This window comes from Gymnodraco acuticeps, unplaced genomic scaffold, assembly GCF_902827175.1.
Source record: "Gymnodraco acuticeps unplaced genomic scaffold, fGymAcu1.1, whole genome shotgun sequence".
Taxonomy (NCBI): domain Eukaryota; kingdom Metazoa; phylum Chordata; class Actinopteri; order Perciformes; family Bathydraconidae; genus Gymnodraco; species Gymnodraco acuticeps.
Genome location: NW_022991894.1, coordinates 336343 through 359811, shown reverse-complemented (window position 1 = coordinate 359811; position 23469 = coordinate 336343). Strand labels below are relative to the sequence as shown.

General features: G+C 39.8%; 1 protein-coding gene across 4 annotated transcripts in view; it reads right to left on the bottom strand.

Moving 5' to 3' along the window:
* Positions 1–23469, bottom strand: part of pvalb6 (parvalbumin 6) — a 61365-nt gene that overhangs the window by 2778 nt on the left and 35118 nt on the right. For 3 of the 4 annotated variants that reach the window (XM_034200006.1, XM_034200005.1, XM_034200004.1), the window contains one exon: positions 1669–1734. In XM_034200006.1, the coding sequence (XP_034055897.1) occupies positions 1669–1729 (61 nt within the window). In that variant the 5' untranslated portion in view covers positions 1730–1734. Of the gene's footprint in view, positions 1–1668; positions 1735–11478; positions 11525–23469 lie in introns of those variants that run through there. The other variant, XM_034200009.1, reaches the window with a different exon arrangement.

Here is a 23469-nt window from a genome sequence, read left to right as displayed (position 1 = left end):
TCAGAGCTTCTAAACAAAATACATTAACTTTCTGCATTAAAAATGGTGTTTCAATGTCATAAATACACACAGATCTTCCGCTGGATACAAAATATACATACACAATAAAGTAAGTGTGCTCATGAGCAGCTGGAGGCTTGTGATGTCACTGCTCTAGAAGTCGCTGGAAGTTGCTTACCGTGTGTTCATCTGGGTGATGAAGCCCAGAGGAAAAAGTGTAATTGTAATAAGCCTTCTTCCAGTGTGACTGATATAGATTGAGAACATGTTTTTGCCAGAGGACCCATTAGTTCTGGGTCATGGAGCGCTCTCTATTTCTATAAACATACAAATAATGTAACCATGCACATATGCTAACATATAAGCATCATATTAGTCAGTGCATGACAAACACGTCTTCGTTTAACAGTGATATGGAGATGCAAAGTGGACAGGGTTTTTCAGGGGCTTCTCGTTCGAGAAGTAAAGGTCATTTTCATTTCACATATAGACAATGTTATATTTATGTTTTTATGTTTCATGTGGAACTACTTGAGCAGGTCTCCCTTGAAAAAGAGATCAATGATCTCAATGGGATTTATCTGTATAAATAAAGGTTTGAAATGAAATGAATGTTGTCACACAGTTTTCATTATTATTAATAATAGTTGTGAATCAAGATGACTAACGCCCAGGAATGTCACGTGTCTTGTGTGAAACCAAAACTTCTTTTTGGCTTATTTCAACTTATAACTTGTGTAACAGAACTAACTAACATAAGTAACCTAATTCACAAAACAAACAATACTTATTTTAAACCCTGCCATGATATTTTCTTAACCCTTTTCATATATTTTTAACTTCAGAACATGTGACTTTTTCACAATGTACACTTGTGGGTGGTACTTTCAAACATTCAGTGCATGTCAAACATGTCTTCGTTTACCAGTTGCTAAGTGCCGAGATATCTGGAAACAAAGGCGCTTTACATTTTTCCCATGGACATAATTGATAATGGTTATGAATCAAGAGGACTTACACCTGGGAGTTTGACACATGTTTTGTGCGAAACCCAAAGTTATTGTTAGCTTATTACGGCCCGTCCACACAGCGTGCGTTGAAGCTTGCCGGCGGCCGTGTCTGAAACTCGACCAACAACCAATCACATGAATCTCCCGCCCCTGACACACAAGTAGCGGTTTGATTGGCTAGAGCTTGTACCGGCATATGATTCGATTGGCTGACGCTTCTGCCGAGGCTTCAAAAGTTGAACATTGCTCAACTTTTGAAGCGAGCCACGCCAGCAAAGCTCCGCGTCGCTTCCCACAATGCAGTTCGGCAAAAAGTGACGTCACCCCATTCAAAGTGAATGGGGAAGCTTTCAACGCACGCCGCTGTGTGGACGGGCCGTTACCACTTATATTCGTAGTTAACGTATGTTATTGTTGACCTAACTTAGTAACCTAAATTATATAAAAATCATACTTATATTGAACCAAACCTTGACTTCATATAAACCTATCCAAGTAGTTTTGCTTGAATGAAGACCACTATCAAAAAGGTGGAACCGGTTCACAGCCTGTTGGTTGTACCCTACATGGTCATTTATGCCATTTCGGAGTCATTGGTAAACAACCTATTCTGCCGTTTAGGTGTAGTTTTCGACTCATCCGTAAAAAGTCCTTTTACCTGAAAATGCATCTAGTGCTTTCTTGATGTCATCAGCGTTGAGGATGCTGCACATTGCCATCTTGGCTGCCAAAAAAAGAAAAAGACAGAGGAGAAGGAGACAGAAAAAGAAGAGAGAAAGGGGACAAGGTTAAAAACAATGTCGCCAGAGAGCAGAGAAAGAACTCGGAGACATTCTCGTATTACACTGGTGACACGCTAGAAATGGAGCAGGAAACCAGGACATGTGAGACGGAGGTGATGAGTGACAGAATGACAAAGGGAGAGAAGGGGAAGTAGATGTGACGGAGGTGGATGGGTGGGAAAGGAAGGTGTTGAGAGAAGGAGGTTTGGTTGTGGTATTATGGGGTGAAGTGTCATTGAAATTAATGCTCATATCAGTGTCTTCCATTTTTTATGTATGATATCACTGAGCCATTAGATGACAAGCAGGGCACATGCTCAGCAGGGATTAAGGGGCCATCTCCTCAGTGTCTGAAATACCCCAGGAGAATTCATCTTGTCAGCCCACTCTCTATGGAGTATCTTCTTTTACCCCACGCTTTGAAAGGTGAGCCCGGCACTTAAAGGCGCTTTGGCTTCTTACTCTACCGAACCCAATCGTTGCATATGAAGTTGTCACCTTCCCCGACTTTGACTGTTACCCTCTTCTCCTCTGTTGCTAATGCAAACACACATATATAGCACGTATAAACTTGAAGATGAACCCATCATAGGCATACACAAAGGAGACACAACAGGAGAGAGCTGTTGGGAGTGAGTGATTTGTGGATGAGAGGTCGCTCAGATTTCACTCAATCTCGTCTAACAAATCTAAATAGGGGTCGGCTTTGAACACATTTCAAACACGCTTTATGGCAGATGATTGATGCTTCACTTAGAAATCCACACTGTTAGGGATTCATTTTGTCTTTACTCCTAGACATTTAACCTTATTTTGTGTGTTGACATGTACGACCATCCCTGCTTCTAATCTCACGTAAGGAATGTGTTGATGCAGTCGTATGTTGATACTAGGTTTTACAGCTTGACCTACAGGACATAGGGAGGTTTTGCGAGTGTGAGAACGCTAGCTTCTGAGCTCCAGAGATGGGAGAGACATCTCCTGTGTCTGCAGATGTGTTTATGCCATGGTTTACGCCCATCCCCAATATGTGGATTTGACTCTCTGTAAACTAGTTAAAAGGTCTACCAAGATGCGAGGCTGATCAGATTTGACATGGCAAACCACCCGTGCAGTCAGAACCTTTGACTGTGTGACTTGTGATGTGAATTTCTCCGGCCGATGCTTGTATTAAATATCAGTGTTTGACATCAGAACTCCTGCTCGTCCTGTGTCTCCTTCATGAGTCAGTGACTCCCACTCCATTGCTACACAGAAGTTTCCTCCACACACACAAACCCCACGTTATCCTAACTTGTACATTTCATTTAGCTGATGCTTTTGTCCAAAAGGTCTTACAATAAGTGGTTGTAAGACATTGTTATTGCTTGTGCATTGAAATGATCTAAACCTTGTAAGTTAGGTTTGATGGCCAAGTTGCAGTTGAAACAGTTGGTTTTTCAGTTTGTTAAAGTGTGTAGACTTTAAGCTGTCCTGATATCAATGGGGAAACCGTTCCACCATTTTGGAACCAAGATAGCAAACAGGCGTGGGAGTAGCGAGCCAATTGAGAGAATTGACAACAATTTCATTCGCCAAGAGGGTACATTTTTTTCCCGATTCAATTGGTTTGTTTGTCTGTTGGACAGCACGAATACGAGAAAAACTAGCATGGGCCAATCAAAAATCCATTACATTTTGGAGTGGACTCAAATCACAGTGTGGATAGAAACATCAACATTTTCTTTCAGCCTTCATGTTTCCATGAGGGACCTTCCGGATACATTTGAGTAGAAAATAGGCCTCTCAGCTTCTCCAGTATTTTAATAATCCCATAACAGGTTGCACTGTTTCATTTTCAGCGAGTCCCATCTTCATTAAAAAAGCCTGCTGCTTTGTCCAGTTTCCAGCTGCAAGGCTCATTGGTTTCTCAGTGGGTCTTTTCCAGACTGAAATCTGGCGTTGACAAGACTGTGTATCCACATCAACAATATGACTGAAGTGGCAAGTCCTTTTACCAACTAAAAACATAGATGGGACCACCAGTGTCCTCAAATCCAGCCCTCTTTTCAACTGAGGAAAAATCCAGACAAATTTAGGGTTAGGGTTGACTTATATATGACATCTAATGGACTCAAATGTTTCTAGAAAGGGGTCTTTAAAGGTCACCCATTATGCAAAATCCACTTATTCATGTATTTTCTACATCAACATGTGTCCCCTCTGTGGAAAGAGACTCTGAAAGTTTCAGGAACAAAGATTCTCTCTCTTTTTGTCCTGATCCATTTAAATAAAAACCAGTCTGAAAATGAGCTGATCAGATTTTGGCCACTTTATGATGTCATAACGTTTTTTTGGCTTGTGTAATATTAGCCAATCACCCCCCCCCCCCCTTATCACCTGAATCTCCTCCTAGAGCAACATTGTGTTCTTTTTAACCAAATATCTCTCAGAGGGGCGTGGGGAGGGGCTCCTTATTTTCATCTAAAGTAACAGACAGAGAATCAGCACTTTTGAAACAGAGGGGATTATGGGTAATGCTGCAATGATCTGTTTGGTGTTTGGAGCCAAACACTGCAGAGACATGTTTTGTATATATCTGAGACCTATAATATATTGATGAAAAACAGTATAATAGGAGACCTTTAAGTAGTTTACTGTAAGAAGAGTGAGCTTTCTTTTTTAATGAATCCATTGATTTGATCCATTCAGACCATTAAGGTTTCTATTATAAATTCAGAATGCGACAATGATGGATGTATCATTTCATACACACTGCAAGAGAGCTGTGAGAACTGTTCTGAGTCTGGTGAGTTAGACCCCGAAAGCGTTTCTGAAAAGGCTTTTGAGTGGACCGTCCCCTTGAGATATGTTAGTGTGAAACGAGGTGGTGCACTGACAGACATCCCCAGAGCCACAAACACTAAAACGCCGATTTTGTGAAATGTGTTCTGGCTTTTCAAGGATATGGGATCCTGTGAAGGAGAACTTACGATAAACAGCAACGCTCCAAGGTTAGATTACTACCTGCAGTGAGCCCCAGAGCTCCTGGACACAAGCACACTTACACCTTTGTGTTTGTTGGGGCACTTTGCTGTATATTACTGTATAATTTATCAAACGTCTTTTAACCTTTAATCTCTAATGCCAAGCAGGGATGATTGAAATGTCTCATAGAAAGGTCACAGTAATGGTGGTGTATTGCCATCATCCTTGGACCGTGATCATCACTGTGTTCCCTGGATAATGCTGAGCTGGGCAATATCGTCACAGTGTCCTTAACACTGGAAATACAGTACGGGTTGCCTGTACATTTACCTCAGTTACTCATGCTATAGGGCTTTGGTGCATCATGCCACAAGCAATCCAACGATTGTAATATTATCTGCTTCATAGTCTGCCTCAGTTGTTTCTTTGGCTGCATTTGAAGCTAATAGCCACAATAAAACATTATTATTCATGTGGGTTCCATTCTAAATAGGCGTGAAATTGTATTAACAGTGTGGGGAAATCATCAGATACTGGCTCGAGAGGTCCTCCATAATGGGAAAAATCATTTGTTGGACATTAATTAAAGTGAAACAGATTAAGACATTACATTGAAAATGGTAAAAATCTCAATGGATATGAAAATAACATGAAATCCATTACGAGGCTAGAAGTGTTTTTATTTATAAACTACTAACAGATAAATCGTGTTAACCACAGTTTGGACGTAGTTCATGGATTTGTTCCTTTGGTGTCACGCTCGGCTTCAGTGATGTATGAGCTCCTTGCGAGGTATAGTGTTATCTGGTTCAGTAACATACTGCTGCACACAGATCAATACTGAACACTGCTTAACTTGTGTGGCCACACATCCAATCTTTTATCATTATAAAAGCACAACCTCCTTCCGTGACCTTTACCACAAAGATTTCCGCGGGGGAGAAGAAACAATTCACCGTGAAATGAGGAGGATAAGATTGATTTACCGAGATATCTCAGTCAGTAGAACTGTATCAAGTAAGCCACATTGGGTTATTTAAAGGAAAGTCTACAAAGACCAAAGTACTGAAAAGTGGTGTCTTTGCAGATTGTTAATCAGAGAATCAGTACTATATCAAATGCCTTGTAATATATCTGTCAAATAGTGAAACCAGCACTAAATGTGTTTTAGTGCTGGTAAACTAGTTGGAAAGACAACACTGACATTATTATCAACTTATTACACAACCAGCTGTTATAGAGCGATGTTTTCATTGATATAAAACCATTCTTCTGTTCACCTAGACCAGCGGTTCCCAACATTTTTCAGTCAGGCCCCCCTTGTGTAATTGGAAATATTTTCGAGCCCCCCCTAATCCGGTTCCCACCGAGATGGGTAGAATTAATTGTATATAGTTGTACAACATTACATTTTCTCTGCTCATAATAACAAGACATAAAAGACACTATAATTTTATATTTTATTATAGATTGAACATGAACAAAAGTGCTTGTATTGGCAGATGATCCTACGTGCCACTGTGAAATAATGAGGCCTAATTGAAACAATTACAAATATGTTTTATCGATCCGGTATTTTAACAGTATTTGTATATTATTTTTGTTATTTTTTAGGGGGAAAACTAAACAAATTAATAACAGAATTCACATTGATTAATTTTATGTATAGTGTGGATTATGGGCTGCTAGCACAAATAAAATAAGCCTACCTGTAGTGGTGGTAGTAAGTAGATGTACTCAAGTACTGTACTTATATTGAGGTACTTAAGTATTTCCACTTTTGCTTCTTTGTAATTCTGCACCTCTACAGTCCAAAGGCAGTGTACTACATTTACTTAAGTACTTGATCTGAGTACTTCTCCCACCTTACCTTACACATAATTGGGGCAACAGAACTCTGAGTTAAGGAAGTTGAAAACGGTGCATTTCTCCGTATGAATATGATGCCTTTTGGCCAGCTGATGGACAGATAGCTCGTGTTTCCGCGAAAATACTTATGGCAAACGAGCATTGACCACATCGAGCTCTGTAGATTAGATTGTCACTTTTGAACGCTATGTTCTCCACCGGCGGATCTCTGTGTACACGGCGCTGCAGCGAGTCTGTGAGGCCCCGCCCCCCACAAAGACGAGAGAGAGAGAGAGAGAGAGAGAGAGAGAGAGAGAGAGAGAGAGAGAGAGAGAGAGAGAGAGAGAGAGCGAGAGAGAAGAGAGAGAGAGAGAGAGAAGACACAGAGAGAGAGAGAGAAGAGAGAGAGAGAGAGAGAGAGAGAGAGAGAGAGAGAGAGAGAGAGAGAGAGAGATCTCCGCAACGAACACGTTAGATGTCAAGGGAGATGTGTGCCTCATCATACTTTGTTGATTTGGGCATTATAGCTGAAAGGCATGCCGTGGGCTTTTCCACTTTTCTTTTAACTGCCGGTTGTGTTAAAAATGTGTCAATTTTATTGATTTTGAAGGGGGGTTATTGGTCACTTTTTATTACAAAATTAGATGTAAAATCCCTATCTGTAGTATTAATCTGAACTCCACCAAGGTTATCTGTACTGAACTGCAGGAATCATTGTGTAGCTGTTGCCTTAGTCTTCAACAACCATCTTTGCGACTTGAATTTGACTTTATGCCCTCTCTATTTACTTTGCTCTTTAACTCACTGGCAGACTTTGTCAGGTGTGTTGTCCACTTTGTGTTTAATTCGCAAGAAATCAACATTTTAGGGAAAATATACTGCCTTCAAAAAGATGTAAACAAAGCTTCAGTTTGAGCTCTGGATCTTCTGATATTGACCATTTGGTTATCTGATATGTCCAACGTTATTGTAATGGAACTTAAATAGAGGAGTAGAAGAGTCAGTATGTGCTTCATACTCTATGAAAAAAGTGGAGTAAGGGAACAATATGTCAGATAAATCGTTTATTTCAAAGGTTCTTTGGTATACCGATGGCCTATCTCCCGTCAACATGTGAGTCCTTTAAATAAAACAAGGTGTGAACTGGGGTTCCCTTTGTGGGAAGTCCCGTCACCCTGACAGTCTCTTTAGGTGTAGGAAACCGAACCGTGCTGTGGGGCTGCCAAGTACCCAGTCTTCTGTGACAGCTGCATGGTGGTGTGAATATGTTTGTACAGAGGTTGCCAAGCAGACTAGGGCGAAGAGGCTGAGGGATTATAAGAAGAATGTACTTACACTTCAAGAAACCCGAGCCCCTTATGTTGCCTTGACTGTTGTGCGTATGTTTGCGTGAGACTCTGTAAATAGCAGAGACAAGGGGAAAAGAGGGGGAATGTAATGCAGACACATGTGACTTCTAAGTATCCTTGCATGCAGTTTGTGGACTTAAAGGTAATGAGCAATATTGTGAGTGGGCTTTATGCTGTTTTGAGTTTAGACTGAGTATTGGGATTTATTTCGTAATGAATGGCTGTATGACTCTTTGGTTACTACTAGACACACTTCACAAAACTAGTAGTACAAGCTTAGGGTTGCATGTACATCCGTTCTTAAACTGCATCCAACAATATGTTTTTTGTTGTGTCACAGTGGCATTGACCTTTGACATTCGACCACAAAGTTCAGTTCATCCTTGAGACCAAGTACTTGTGCCATTCCATCAAGGTCTTCCAGAGATATCATGTTCATGAAAATATGACAGACGTAATACCACAGTGACCTTGATCTTTGACCAACAAATCAGTTCATCCTTGTGTCAAAGTGGACATTTGTGCCAAATGTTTAAGAAATGTTCTCCTTAAGATGTTCTCTTAACGTATCACATTCGCGAGAGTGGGATAGACAGACGGACTGACTACCCAAACACTTAACAGTCAATAAATATGAAATGGCTTCAAGTTATTATAATTGTGTTGTCTCCATGGGAAGTTTGCACCCGTACCAGGTAGTGAGAAGTGAAAGATAAAACAATTAAAAACAACGTTAACAGACGGTAAAATATTGTTCAGTTTCACAGACCTACAGGTAAGGATGAGCATAAATGCCTATTAACTAATGGTCAGATGAAGAAACCCCCAATTGTTCTAATGTTATCCAACATTTGAATTGACGATATTAAAATACCTCAAAGATAAAAGCATTATAGTAAAGTCTTGACAGTGACACCCTGACATATTGCGTTTTAAGGATCTGACTCAAAGTATATTCACGTGGGATGAAAAGTTGTATCACTTTTTTTTGTCCAGTTCCCATAAAGACAATTTTTCTGAATTAACCAGCGATTGATGGCGGAATGTAGCCAAAGCACTTATTCAGGGTGAATGACTTTGTCTAGTGATAGTATAGAGCTGCTGATAAAGCAAGCATGCTGTTTATCTAACTAAAATGGAAGGATTGTCTATCTGTCCTTCAAATGACTCCACAACCGTTATTCAGATGGAGAACCCAAGAAAGTGTCAAGTGTGAAGTTGTTTGGATGAGCTGTTCTCAGGAAAGCAGCAAGCAAAGAAACCTCACTGCAGCAAATACCACACACACACACACACACACACACACACACACACACACACACACACACACACACACACACACACACCACACACACACACACACACACACACACACACACACACACATACCATGTATACATCACTTCAGGGGACATTACATTGACTTACATGCATTTCATGGAGACTTATCCTAACCTTAACCATAACCAACCCATGCCTAACTCTAACCCTAACCCTTACCCTTACCCTAATCCTAATCCTAACCAAGTCTTCACCCTAAAATTAATGATTCCCCTTATGGGGACCTCCAATTTGTCCCCATAAGGGAGGCGAGTCCCCACACGTGACTGTGTAAACAGATTTAGGTCCCCACAAGTATAGTAATGCTAGGCCACACACACACACACACACACACACACATACACACACACACACACACACATTCACACACACACACACACACACACACGCACACACACACACACACACACACACACACACACACACACACACACACACATACACACACACACACACACACACATTGCGCACACACACACACACACACACAGAAACACATGCACGCCCCCTTCCAGAGACCCTGGGTTGGGGAGATCTGCTTTTAAACATACTCTGCCGCCGTCACACACACACACACACACACACACACACACACACACACACACACACACACACACACACACACACACACACACACACACACACACACACACACACACACAGGATTTGTTTTAATACAAGTAGTACAGCTGCCTGGGGATCATTTGGCTCTTATCACCACTGTACGCCAGCTAATCTTCTGGCAGTTACAGGACAGGACAGCGTCACCACATATTTACAGCTTGGAAACAAAAATAGTGTGTGTGTGTGTGTGTGTGTGTGTGTGTGTGTGTGTGTAGCATATTAGCTCAATTCTATTTTCTAACCCTAACCCATTAGCTTTTAAGCTATTCGATCATAAACCAATGTACTGTACACATACAAATGTTACCCAGGTTATTGCACCAAAGTAAAAGGCAGAATCAACACATGTATACTGTAGTAGTTCATCCTCAGGGGAACATGAAGTTCTATAAGAAATTGTATTATTATTCATCAAATATTTATCTAGATATTTCAACAGAAAAACTGTCAACCTCAAGATGACTAGACTAAAATTGTGTGTTCAAGATTCAAGGCTTTTATTGTCATTTGTTCATCAAAATGCATTACGATTAACCCTCTGGAGAACATGAATGTGTTAACAAGTGTAATGGTGATCCATGTAATAGTTATAACCTGTATACATAAAGTGATATAAAGAAATGTCTGCGAATGTATATGCACCAATCCTTGCCATGGTTACACACTCCCACCTAAAATAGTGTATGTGGTACCACAAAGATTTATCACCAATAAGGTCGCAAACTAATGAGATGACTTTGGAAAACACATAGCCCATGCAATGAAAGCAATCGTAAGCTTCCAGACTCGATGAATATTTGCATACAATATTACCAAACAAATTAAAATATGTAAATTCCCTTTAATCTGCCATTAAAAGCAACAGTGTTGAGAAAGCCTATATTTCATCATTGACACACAAACATAATATTATGCGTCCTCTTCATTAATTAACTGAGACTGCATACACTTAAGTGTCGTAGTGACTTTGAATATTAATGACAGGCTGTATAATGCAGCTGCTGTATGAGTACATGTACAACATAAATAATCGCTGTGATCAGACGTAGAATCTGAAGGAAAAGGAAATGAATTCTCAAGAGGAGCTTTCCCTGCATCAGCATTTTAACAAAGCTAAGTTACCCTGGAGCATGGGTGGAGACTGTATTCAATCTATTAGATGTAATTAAAAATGTGACCTTGACGGATATCGCAAGCAAGCACTGGAACAAAATGGCCTCTTTTTTTGGCAGCAAACCGTTGCTATCAGAAAGTAATTACCTAGCTGATATACTGTCTCTGTATCTAAATCTAATCTTTAAACGGAGCCTGTAAAAGAGGGCAAATTACATTTCTTCACACGTTTGTCTATCAATCACCTCCCCAATTTGTTTGATCTATCACTTCATTTGATCGCAAAGTAACATCAAGAACTACTGTGATGTCTGCTGTCCATATGTGTCTTGTAAAAACCTGGATTTGTCAAAAGAAAACATCTAACAACTTGTGATCTGTGTGACATCTGTCTCTTACTTTGAGAAAGACTTCACACCATCTCATATCATTTCTTCCCCTTACCTGGTTACTGGATGACTGATGTTGACTTGGGAGAAAGGTTCAAGAGGGACGTCCAGTAAAAGATGAGAGGCTCACCACTTTCTGTTTTATACATGCCCTCTCCAACTATTTTAGGATGAAAAATGGGCGCCCAATTCAGCGCGGGGTCAGTGATGTTAGGCTGCCCATATCGCTTTCCTGACTGCACTTACACTAATCAAACATTACTATTAATAATCATCAATCTCCACCTCTCACACCAGCCACACTTCTTTTCTTAAGTTCAACCTTCCTCGCCCCTCCCTTCCTCTAACACGCCCCCCTTACTCCTTCTGTCCATTTAATTTCTCCATTTTATTTGATCCCACCCAAGGGGCCTCGCTCTGTCCTCCAATCCCCAATGAGCTGATCTCTCCCCTTAACGTTCTCTTTGTCTCCCTCTGTCTCGCTCTTCTGTTAAACTTTTAATTATCACTTTTAATTCTCATCTCGCATGGCTTTCTTTAAGGCAATCAGCATTATCAGTGATCAATTATTTTTACCATACCCTAATCGTATGGTATTTAAATAAAGCCTTTTTTGCCTTATTATTCAAATCAAAAACGTGAGTGCAATTGTCAGTTACTGGCAAGATTTCCAGTCTTGAAAGGCATGGCCTAACTCTTACATATAAACGAACATTTATTACATTCAAGTTCACATTAAGCCTCTCGCCATCAGGGAGTGCTCTCTGTATTTCACATTAAATCAAAGTCTAGGTCTTTGGTGGGTTTTTTAGCCACTTTCCGCACTGGCACACCAGGAGTAACACGTGTTACATCAAGCTTTCAAGTAATACCGCTACTACTACAACTACTATAACTACTGTACACTGAAAAAACTGAAATGTTGACTTTAATTAGATGCACTAAGTCAACACATTTCACATACCTGTATTAGGTTAGTGGAAAGCAATAATATCAAGTTAAAGTTAAACCTATTTACCTGATATTATTGCTTTCAAATACCTAATGCAGTTTTGTGAAATGTGTTGACTTAGTCTTAGTGCATTTAATTAAAGTCAACGGTTCAGTTTTTTCAGTGTAAGTTACCGCACTGCAGGTTTGATTTTTGTTTAGCAAATCAAGCTAACATTGGAACTAGTTGTTAGTGCAGACTTTTTAACACAACATTTACCTAACTGGGGTAATGTACTTGGTAAGTAATGATGTACTCTTTGGCGATAGATGTGTTACACAGGAAAATAAAAGGACATAATAATTCTTGATAATCTTAAAGTTTGCTTCCATTTTGCTTATTTTGTCTCAAGGGTTGAATTCAAGAGAAAAGGTTGTGGGCTTTAGGTGTGGGTATAATGTGAAATCAATGGCTAGATTAAGTTGCGCAGAGATCCAGAACAACTCCATGATCCTCTAGCAGAGCTCAGTGACTCTGCAGAGGAAGAATCTGCAGTGGGCCCCAGCGCTCTGCATCGCTAACCTTACCAATAAAACGCTCTGCCACGCTATACATTCCCCCGGGACAGTGCAGCACTCTCTTACAAGGAATACTCCCCTCGGCTCACTTGAAGTGATTATAGATCAGGGCGAACATCAGCTGTTTCCACCGGTGGCTTTACCGCATAACCTTTTACCGTGACCTTTAGGAAGCATTGGAGAGGAGAGGGAGAGGGAGATACGGGACTTAAGGGCTGCTCTACGTGAAAGCCATAAACAAGTGTTCTTGGGAGGAATGGATTTGATGTGTACAGATTTAAAAACTACCCTATGGCTACTATACAGTATGAACGTCCATCTTGTAACCCATCCACATTACACGCCTCCTTCCAACTGTCATATGAAAGGGAACAGACTAAATGTACCAACTTGAAAACCTTTGGATTAATAAATGACAGGCTTTACCATTTCCTTTGTCTGTGTTGATTATAATGCTCATTATTTCAGATATGATGAATATTGTCAATCCAATGACACTGCTCTGGTTTTATTGGGTACAACCTCTCTATGCTTCAACACCATCACCCTAACCCCAGATCGGTGTTTTTAACCTCCTCCTGCGTCAGCCTGTTTGAATCCACCCTCCACGCATTTTACTAAAGCACAGATTTTTATATTCCTTTCGAAACAAATACATTTTAGTGATCCTCCTCATCTGGCCTTTTTTACTAGTGTGCTCCATTTTTAACGCATTTTCTTAGCATTATCTTATTTATTTTAATGGTGTTTATATTTATTTCTTATATTTTTGTATTACTTATTACATGTGTTATCCCTTTTATGTATATCTGTGCATGCATTTACCTTTTATTGTAATCAAAGCCACATGAGGAGGGATCCTTCTATTTATTATTATTTTTAATTATTTTATTTATCTTATTATCTGGAGGCCAGTAAAACCAGCCGCCGAGAGAACATCTTCACCGACCTGCCACCTTTTTAAATAAACAGAGCAACTCAAACACCTTTCCTATGAGGAATCTTTTTAACTTACCCGACCTTGATCTTAGTGGTTTTTATTTCTGTGACATCTAGTTCATTTTTATACTATTTTCCTAACCCGGTGTGCCCCCCTTCCTTTTTTATTATCATTCTTATTATTAATCTTATCTTAATTATAACACTCTTATATATTGTTTATTTTGAATTGTTCAGGGGATAGTTTTAATTGCACTTATTTTATTATTGCACTTGTGTTTTAATGCTTGTACTTTCACTTTTAATTGTATTACGCATGGTTTGAACTAACAGAGCTAGAGTCACTTTTAATCAACCATTTTAGATCCCCCTCTCATTTAAGGTATTTTACTGATTCTATAGTGACGAGCTCCACACACACACACACACACACACCACACACACACACACACACACACACACACACACACACACACACACACACACACACACACACACACACACACACACACACACACACACACACACACACACACACACACACACACACACACACACACATACCATGTATACATCACTTCAGGGGACATTACATTTCCTGGAGACTTATCCTAACCTTAACCATACCCAACACATGCCTAACCCTAACCCTTAACCTTAACCTAACCCTAACCCTAATCCTAATCCTAAACCTAAACCTAAACCTAACCAAGTCTTCACCCTAAAATTAATGATTCCCCTCATGGGGACCTCCATTTTGTCCCCATAAGGGAGGCGAGTCCCCACACGTGACTGTGTAAACAGATTTAGGTCCCCACAAGTATAGTAATGCTAGGCCACACACACACACACACACACACACACACACACACACACACACACACACACACACACACACACACACACAACACACACACACACACAGAAACACATGCACGCCCCCTTCCAGAGACCCTGGGTTGGGGAGATCTGCTTTTAAACATACTCTGCCGCCGTCCCGCGGCCCAGCCCCGTTCTGCACTTTTTAACCAGTCTTTTACCACAGTCTTGTTTTAATAGAGCTTTTACAACGCTTTTAAAGGGTTTTTTCAAGGTCTTTGTAGGGCTATTTAGATTGTTATGGAGTTTTTTTAAATGCTTCTTTAAACACTCCCAGCTACCGAGAGCCAGCTAACCCTAACCCCTAACCCCTATCCTCCGGAGCCCTACGCTTTTCCCTAACCTAACCCTAACCCTACAAACACACATTGCCCACACACATGAATTCTCTCCTCTGGCTACTTAATGGCAAAGTTATTTAATTCATTAGATATCTATCACTTTTATAATAGACGTTTTATTGATGTTGGATAATTTTTTTAAAGCCAGAATCACTTGGACAATAGCAGTGATTTATTATCTTTGAGACTCAATCATGAAATGTTTCGTAGAATGCCAAGGACTGTCCTCACCAGACAAGACGAGTCATTTAAACAAATACTTGGAGTGAAGCCTTTACTGACAAAGCCTGTGGTTTTTTAATGGTTCTCTCAACAGTCTGGACCACAAACCTCAGAAAAGGCTCATAGAAGTTATTTCGGTTACAATCCCCAAGGGTTGATCTGAATAGCTCGATGAAACTTGCCTTTGACTCTCTCTCGTTCTCTTTGTGTCTATCCGTCCTTTGCTCTTTATTCCCTTTGGCATCCCTGCACGGGGATATCACTCCCAATACAATTCACACACCTTCCGCTTCCCCTTTAATCTCTCATATGGTTCAGTCAAGAGCTCTTTCTATCCATTTTCTCTTACTTCGTTTAAATCAAGGCTTTTCTTTTAGCTGCTGCCTTCTAATAAATCAAATAGCTATTCATATCTCACTCTGCACTGTATTTTATTCTATTCTAGCTGTTTTATTTGTATTCTCTTGGGTCATTTTACAATGTGTTTCTGTTGCACTAATACCTTGGATGTTTTTTTTTTGTAAAGCACTTTGGATTGCTATGAAATATGCTATATAAACTTACCTTGCCTTGCCCTTGGGAAACTCCTTTCAATATCCCCTTCTTTGAGTAAAAATGTCTGCAGTCTTTATCCCATGATGCGCCCAATTGCTATGAGCAGTTCTCTTTGGGCGGACAAGGGGCTTAGAGGAAAGGAGGGAATGGAAAAGTGACAAGAGAAGCCAAACTGGGAGGGAAATAGAGGCAAAGGATGAAAGAGGATATATTAAAACTGATGACAATGGAAAGATTAAAAGAGAAATGCAGACGTGAAAACTAAGAAGTGACGCATGGGGTCAGTGAAGGGCTAGAGGTTGACGATGGATCTCACCAGGGAATGTCAATGTTAGATGAGCCATGGACAGGGGTGGAGGGTATAGAGGAGAAAGTGAAAAACGACAAGATAAAATTCACATCACGGGTAAAATGTTATCTCCTCCAACGCCTGCATAGCTATGCGTGACAAGAAAACCACCAACGGCTGCTTCTGGAGGAAAAATGGAAACCCTGAAGAATATATATGTTTCTCTTATCAAATCGCATGTTTATTAATCAAACTTATCTTGGGTTAAACATGTCTAGGTTTTAGTGATCAACCTATTATTCGATGATACCTTAATCATCATCACTAAGAAGATGTTCGGCTAGTATGAAAACTTATTGGACTTCTAAGTGTTTGTCTGATATTGTTTCAGATGGATGGATGAATTAGTTGTGTGCTGACTGACTGGCTTGTTAATGCAGAACATTACATCATTCCCCATTGGTTCATTTACAGTGTGAGTTATTTACCACTGGGGCTTTCGTATTAGTCACCATCAAACCATCTATTATTAATCTCGCAAACAAGCTCGGCTCACTCTGTAATCCTCCCGAGGGTATTTCACTTCAGTCTGTTAGTAATCAAGTATTTGCGTTGCTGAACAAACATGAAGTTGAGAAATGTAAATGATAAGCTATTTATTTTTCTTATTTAGACTTCCATGCATGTGAGTCTTGTGACTGATCTGTAATTCATTTACGCTTTCTCATAGTCCTTTTTTAATTTGTCATACAACTTCTGGTCTAACTTTTTCCAACACAGGTTTTAGGTGAACCATAACATTACATTTACAATACATCCCGTACATTTTAAAAAAGGAAATGTATTCTTATGATGAACTTGGAAGATAAGACATATTCCAGAGAGGGAAGAAAGAGAGAGGGAAGAAAGAGAGAGGGATTGATGCGGATAAGAAACGACAGGAGAGAGAACAAGATGCCTTTGAACCTGAGTCCAGGTAAGCCACCTTAATGCAGACACATTGGGGACCTATTTTAAGAAAAGCATCAAGAGAAAGAGAGACACACAGAAAGTGTGTTTCCAGCCATCATTTTTGGATGAAACAACACTTAAAAAGTGGCTTCGCTATTTTTGGGAGGCAAGAAGACCCCAATATCGTTTGGTCAATGAGAGGAGGATATGACTGGGATTTGTGTACATCTTCGTGAGCTAACGTCATAGCTTGTGGTAGCAAAGTTGAAAGACTGTCATAGGGAGAGTGAGAGGTATTTTGGACACATCTAGTGTTGGGGTTTCAGGTTTCAACCAACTGAATACCCTTCCACTCACCCCTCTCTTCAAAATGTAAGTAACAAACCGAATACCAAACAATGGAAACAGTGTAGAAACTTTCAGGACCTTCACTTAGCTCAGGCTGTCACAGTCTGCTCCATCTTTCACCAGTAGTTTTCCATTCACCTGTCTCACCTGTTAACCACACCCACGTTTTTGCTCACTCTCTCTTCTGCACCCATTAGCTTCACTGTGAGTATTTAAACCCTCACCAGACACACACCCGTTGCCAGATCATACTTTGCCTTCATGCTAGTCTTTCACGCGTTTGTCATCAGATTGCCTACCCGGTTCCGACCCTGCCTGTCCCCGACCTGCCTGTCCTTGGACTATCCTGCCTTGCCTGCTGTCTGGCCCTGCCTGTACCTACGCTGACCGCCTCGCCTGCTCCCTGACCCTCTGCCCGGCCCTGACTCACCTTCTGCCCGCTGTCCTCCGGTTTGTTTGCTTGTACATCATCCGGTATTCCTCTGCTCTGGTATTATTACCAATAAAGTACATTACCAATACTCCGTGGTTTCTCGAGTGCTGCATTTGGGTCCTTCATAAGATTGTGACACAGGCACCGTCCTTACTATAATACTATTTTAGGAGCAATGAAGTTCAGGAGTCAACTGGCGTTACCACTGTCCTTTAACTGTGTTCAGAAACTCGAGTTGTCTTCATGATACGTCGAGATGCAAAAGGCACTTTATAGAGTCAGTTTGTTCGTTCTGGGCTACTGTAGAAACATGACAGTGCAAAATAGTTCCCTATGTAGATATGAAGGGCCCATTCTTAGCCAACACAAACGTTCTTAGTTACAGATGATTATACACTAATGCAAACAAAGACATGAACTTTATATTCCATTTCTGCTAATAGATATGCTAAACACTAAACTCTGGGCCTTTAAGCTAATGGCTAGATTGAATTTGAATTGATGTACCAATGCACTCTGTCTGTGAGTGCATAGAGAGATCTGCTTTACACACATTACTTCAGCAAGCAGACTTGAGTTGCTGGAGAAGAACATTTGCTAAATGCCTAAATAGCGTATGATGAGAACTGACATGTAGGTCTTTGACTTCATAACAAGGCAGGGGTCGTCACACTTGTCCTAACCACGGTGCAAGGACTGTGTCTTCACACAGCCATCAGAAAGGCTTTCTCTAAACATCAGCATCTTCTCGTTTCTTTACAAGGTAGTCGCATTAAAAACAAGTCAGTGCTCTTGATTTATTTAGTTGAAAGCAGCATTCGTGTTTCGTAGTTTATGCATAGTGGTGGACTTGATGGACAGAGACATGATTGAGGGAGAAAAGACACAATAAAGAAAACAGTTGCATTAGGAGTAGAGAATAACTTCAGTATGAGTGCATCCCACAGGACCAATAACAAGGTAGTTTCAGGCGAAAGGCATTTCAATTTAAGACTGTGCTCTAAGAATTTGATCTGGTGCTTGTACGTAAATAATGTCGTGGGCCATTTGGGGATGCTTTACTGTAGTATGCCAATACTGAGAGGAAATAAAACACTTTACATTACACCATCAACAAATCAACTATATGTGTTGTGTCAGCTAATGCAGGGACCGTACAATCTGTGAAAACAACTGAAGGCAGTGGAAGGAATATTTAAATATCTGATATCTCAATATGTGTTTTCAAAATGTATCATGACACACTAGTCTATGAGAGAGACAGGCAAAGACATAAAAGCTGTTATATGCCATCATCATCTTCGTCCTCCACGAGCACTATTATATTCCTCTGTCTCAGCAATTATTTTTCCATCTGTCTATCTCACACTGAAAATGCAGTGTGAAATAAAACGAGTGGATTAAGAATAGGGAGGGAAACACCAAAGGCGGAGATGGATGGAAAAATAAAGAGGCAGGGAAAAGAAGACAAATGGAAAAGAGGACAGGTGCTGAGCAAGGAGTGGGACGTAGCTAGCTAGCTAGATACTGTAGATAGATAGATAGATAGATAGATAGATAGATAGATAGATAGATAGATAGATAGATAGATAGATAGATAGATAGATAGATAGATAGATAGATAGATAGATAGATTGATAGATATATAGATAGAACGATAGATACTGTGATAGATAGATGGATAGATAGATAGAGAGATGGATAGATAGATAGATTGATAGATAGATAGATAGAACAATATATAGATGGATAGATGGATAGATAGATAGATAGATTGATAGATAGATAGATGATAGAACGATAGATAGATAGATAGATAGATAGATAGATAGATAGATAGATAGAGAGAGATAGATAGATAGAGAGATAGATAGATAGAGAGATAGATAGATAGATAGATAGATAGAGAGATGGATAGATAGATAGATGGATAGATAGAGAGATAGATAGATAGATAGATAGATAGAGAGATAGATAGATAGATAGATAGAGAGATGGATAGATAGATAGATGGATAGATAGATAGATAGATAGATAGATAGATAGATAGATAGATAGAGAGATAGATAGATAGATAGATAGAGAGATGGATAGATAGATAGATTGATAGATAGATAGAACGATATATATAGATTGATAGATAGATAGATGGATAGATAGATGGATAGATAGATGGATAGATGGATAGATAGATAGATAGGGTGACATGATACTTTACAACTAAAATGAGACAGGAGAGGAGAGGAATGATTCGCCTGCTAATGGGATTTCCAATCCAATTTGGTCTGCTGTCTGTTTCTGTGTAAGTGTCCCACATGTGTGAACAATCGCCCTATGCTAGAGCAGAAGAAGCCACTTTCTGTTCTTTCTGCAACACATTAAGGCATCTATGTGATTCTGAAAACAGTTGTTACCGATCAGTCTCCACCAAATGTTAAGCTTTGCTAACCAACTAAGAATGGTGAAGTCAAATATTCGTTATCTTACACAAGCCCATTCTTTAACCAAGATCTGAACGGTGATTATTAATTGTTAGAGATACAGGGTCCTGTGAGTTCATAAAGTACTGAAGCACTCCTTTGTGAACCAATCATTCCTAACATTAAATAAACCCAGCTCGAATGTACGATAGAGGGTCTTTGAGCTTGTCTCTCTTCAGGGATCGTCAGGTTATGTTAAATGTTTGTTTTCTTTGTATCATGGATCTTAATGTGTCCTTGTTTGACGTTGCTGTTGTGATGCAAGAGCAATTTGAAACTTGATCAGACAATAAATAATTATCGTATCTTCTCAAAAGAAGCTCAGTTCAAGAATGTATAGCTAGCTATAAGGTAGTAAGTCTCGGCAAGATCAGGCATTATTGCAGTGTAGACGTATATCATTCGATTATTTAGATGTAAAGGAACAGTCGTTTCTGCAGGGCCTGTACAGAGATACCAAGAGACTTGAAGGACAGAAGACTGATTGACCTGTCCGTACTCACAAAGAGGAATGATGCCTCGGTAGAGAGGAAATACCAATGAGAAAGAGAGAAGGCAAAAGGCAGCATAGGTGGAAAGAAGATTTGTTCAATAAGATTTTCGGAGGAAGATGTTGATGAGAGAAGAGTGTCAGGCATTTCGCTATGCATTGCTGTGGTATATGAGGTCTCTCAGGTCAGTGTTGAAACTATCCGAGTCTTCAAGTTTCAAGGTTGTCATCAACAGCACGTTTATAACTTTAATCTATATCAAGGCCATCACTTTATCTCCCCTGCCATCATCTGTGTCGATAAGGTTGTTGGCTTAGCAGGCTGAGGCTGGCGACCTCACACTTCAAATGTTACCGTCATGTCGAGAGAGAGTTTGTCATTTAAGGGAATTAAAATTGTACACCTTACTTTTGTTTCTGTTGATATCTTGGGATTTGGTGAAACTAGATGATACATGTTAGACTCTAGGGCGTGAAGCACTAGCAGATAATCCTTTGGGCTTCCAATTAAATATCCTATCTAAACGATGTGCTTTCAGCTGGAAATATTAATTGAACACACCTAAAGCCATTATTGACTCTTTTTGGCAATTTGCAGTGTTGTGCATTAATATGCTAAAAAAACATGTTTTGTAATGTTTTTGGTTAATGGTGAACATATTTGATTTTGTTATTCTCAACCACTGTATTGTACATGAATGAGTGAGGAACGGGCAGTAAAGTCATAGATTGATTTGTGCAGTAGCATATTAGAAACACTTTTATTATGTTCAAATAGTGAACTTCTTTCCAATCAAACCATCTGGAAGTGAGACGGACAATGGAACTATTTTTTGTAGTGGCCAAACGTTGGTATTACAACTTCAGTGTCATTTACATGATGTCATCGGGCCCAAAAATACCTTTTCCATTTGAATTACATTGGAGAAGAGACTCCTTACAATCAGCGTATAGTTGTTGTTTTTTAGCTAAATCAACAACCCAATATAAAACTACGTTCTTAAAGTCTGCCTCTCCATTCATTTAACTGAGCTGACACTGGATGTGACAAAGCAGATTGTAGGCGGGGCTTGAGTAAAATGCAATTGGCATGCTCTATCAGCCCAGATCCAAATTTGGGAAATCGAGATTAAGGCAAGTTTGGCTTCACTGAGGAACTTTTAAAGGAATGAACCAGGCCATGTATTCAACACTGTAGCCAGTTCTCTTTATACATTCATGGGATGAAACTCGTAAATTGTTCTTTCCCATATTTCCTTTTTCAGATTAAGGTTTCCCTTTTTGGATCGAGCAGTGTCTAGCTACTCGCATCAGCCAACAGTTATTCTGTTGGAGCAACCCTGAAGTTAAGTTAACGGCAATAATGGATTTGGACTCAGGGAGGGATGCCGAAAGGCCGAGTGTGGAGACCGAAAGTCCGGTTGTGCAGCCTCTGGCCTTGCTGCCTTATATCTGAGGGCTGGAACCACAGCTGGATTACTTTCTTCGTGCAACAGCCTGACGTGCTGCTGCACTCAATGACTGGATGATCGTTGGACTGACGGGCTTCTAGTGAAACATTTTGCACACACAAAGTTAATTTATATTCATAGCCTGCAGTAATCGTTTGAAAAATCTTGTTTTACTGCTATATTTTACATAAGAAAATATAATAGATAAGTAGACAACTATAACAACATAACACCATCTGAAACTGATACACACACTGAACAAAAATATAAACGCAACACTTTTGTTTTTGCTCCCATTTTTCACGAGATGAACTCAAAGATCTAAAACATTTTCTATAAACACAAAATAACCATTTCTCTCAAATATTGTTCACAAATCTGAAAAAATCTGTGATAGTGAGCACTTCTCCTTTGCCGAGATAATCCATCCACCTCACAGGTGTGGCATATCAAGATGCTGATTAGACAGCATGGTTATTGCACAGGTGTGCCTTAGGCTGGCCACAATAAAAGGCCACTCTGAAACGTGCCTTTTTATCACACTAACCCTAACCCTAACCAGTGTATGTGTTAGGAGAGTGTGTATTCAAAGACACACAGCGAAGGAGAGGAGAGGAAAGGGACAGCTCTTTAAAAAAGTTTGAAAGAAGACACTTTTTGGGGGAATACATATCATTGGAAATAACGATGTTAATGTCAATATAGTGATAACTCATGTCTTGACTATATATTTTAAATATGTCTGGACATAAACTGCATCTTGAATGGTTGACATTTGAGAGTTAGTAGACGTGAAAGGAGCTTTATGAGGTGCCATGTTGGACATTTTGTCAACTTAGACTTTAATCTCAGCATAATTTCCCGTATCAGTGATTGCTGCCAACTCATATAAATGGCTGACGAGGCTTTGGCTCCGGAAAAACTTTAAAAAAGGACGTAGAAGTACCAGGTTGATAAGCAGTTGAAGGGGAAAAAAGTGCCATTTGTTCAAAACAGAGAGCAGTGAATCCTGGGAATGTCAAGTCCCAAATGTTCTAATTGTAATAGAGGGAAGCAAAATATCACTAAATAAAATAAAGATGCAGCCTCACAGCAAGCTACCGAATTATTTTCCGCTCTTACTACAGTGAATTACATGTTACCCTCTCAGCTTTACCTA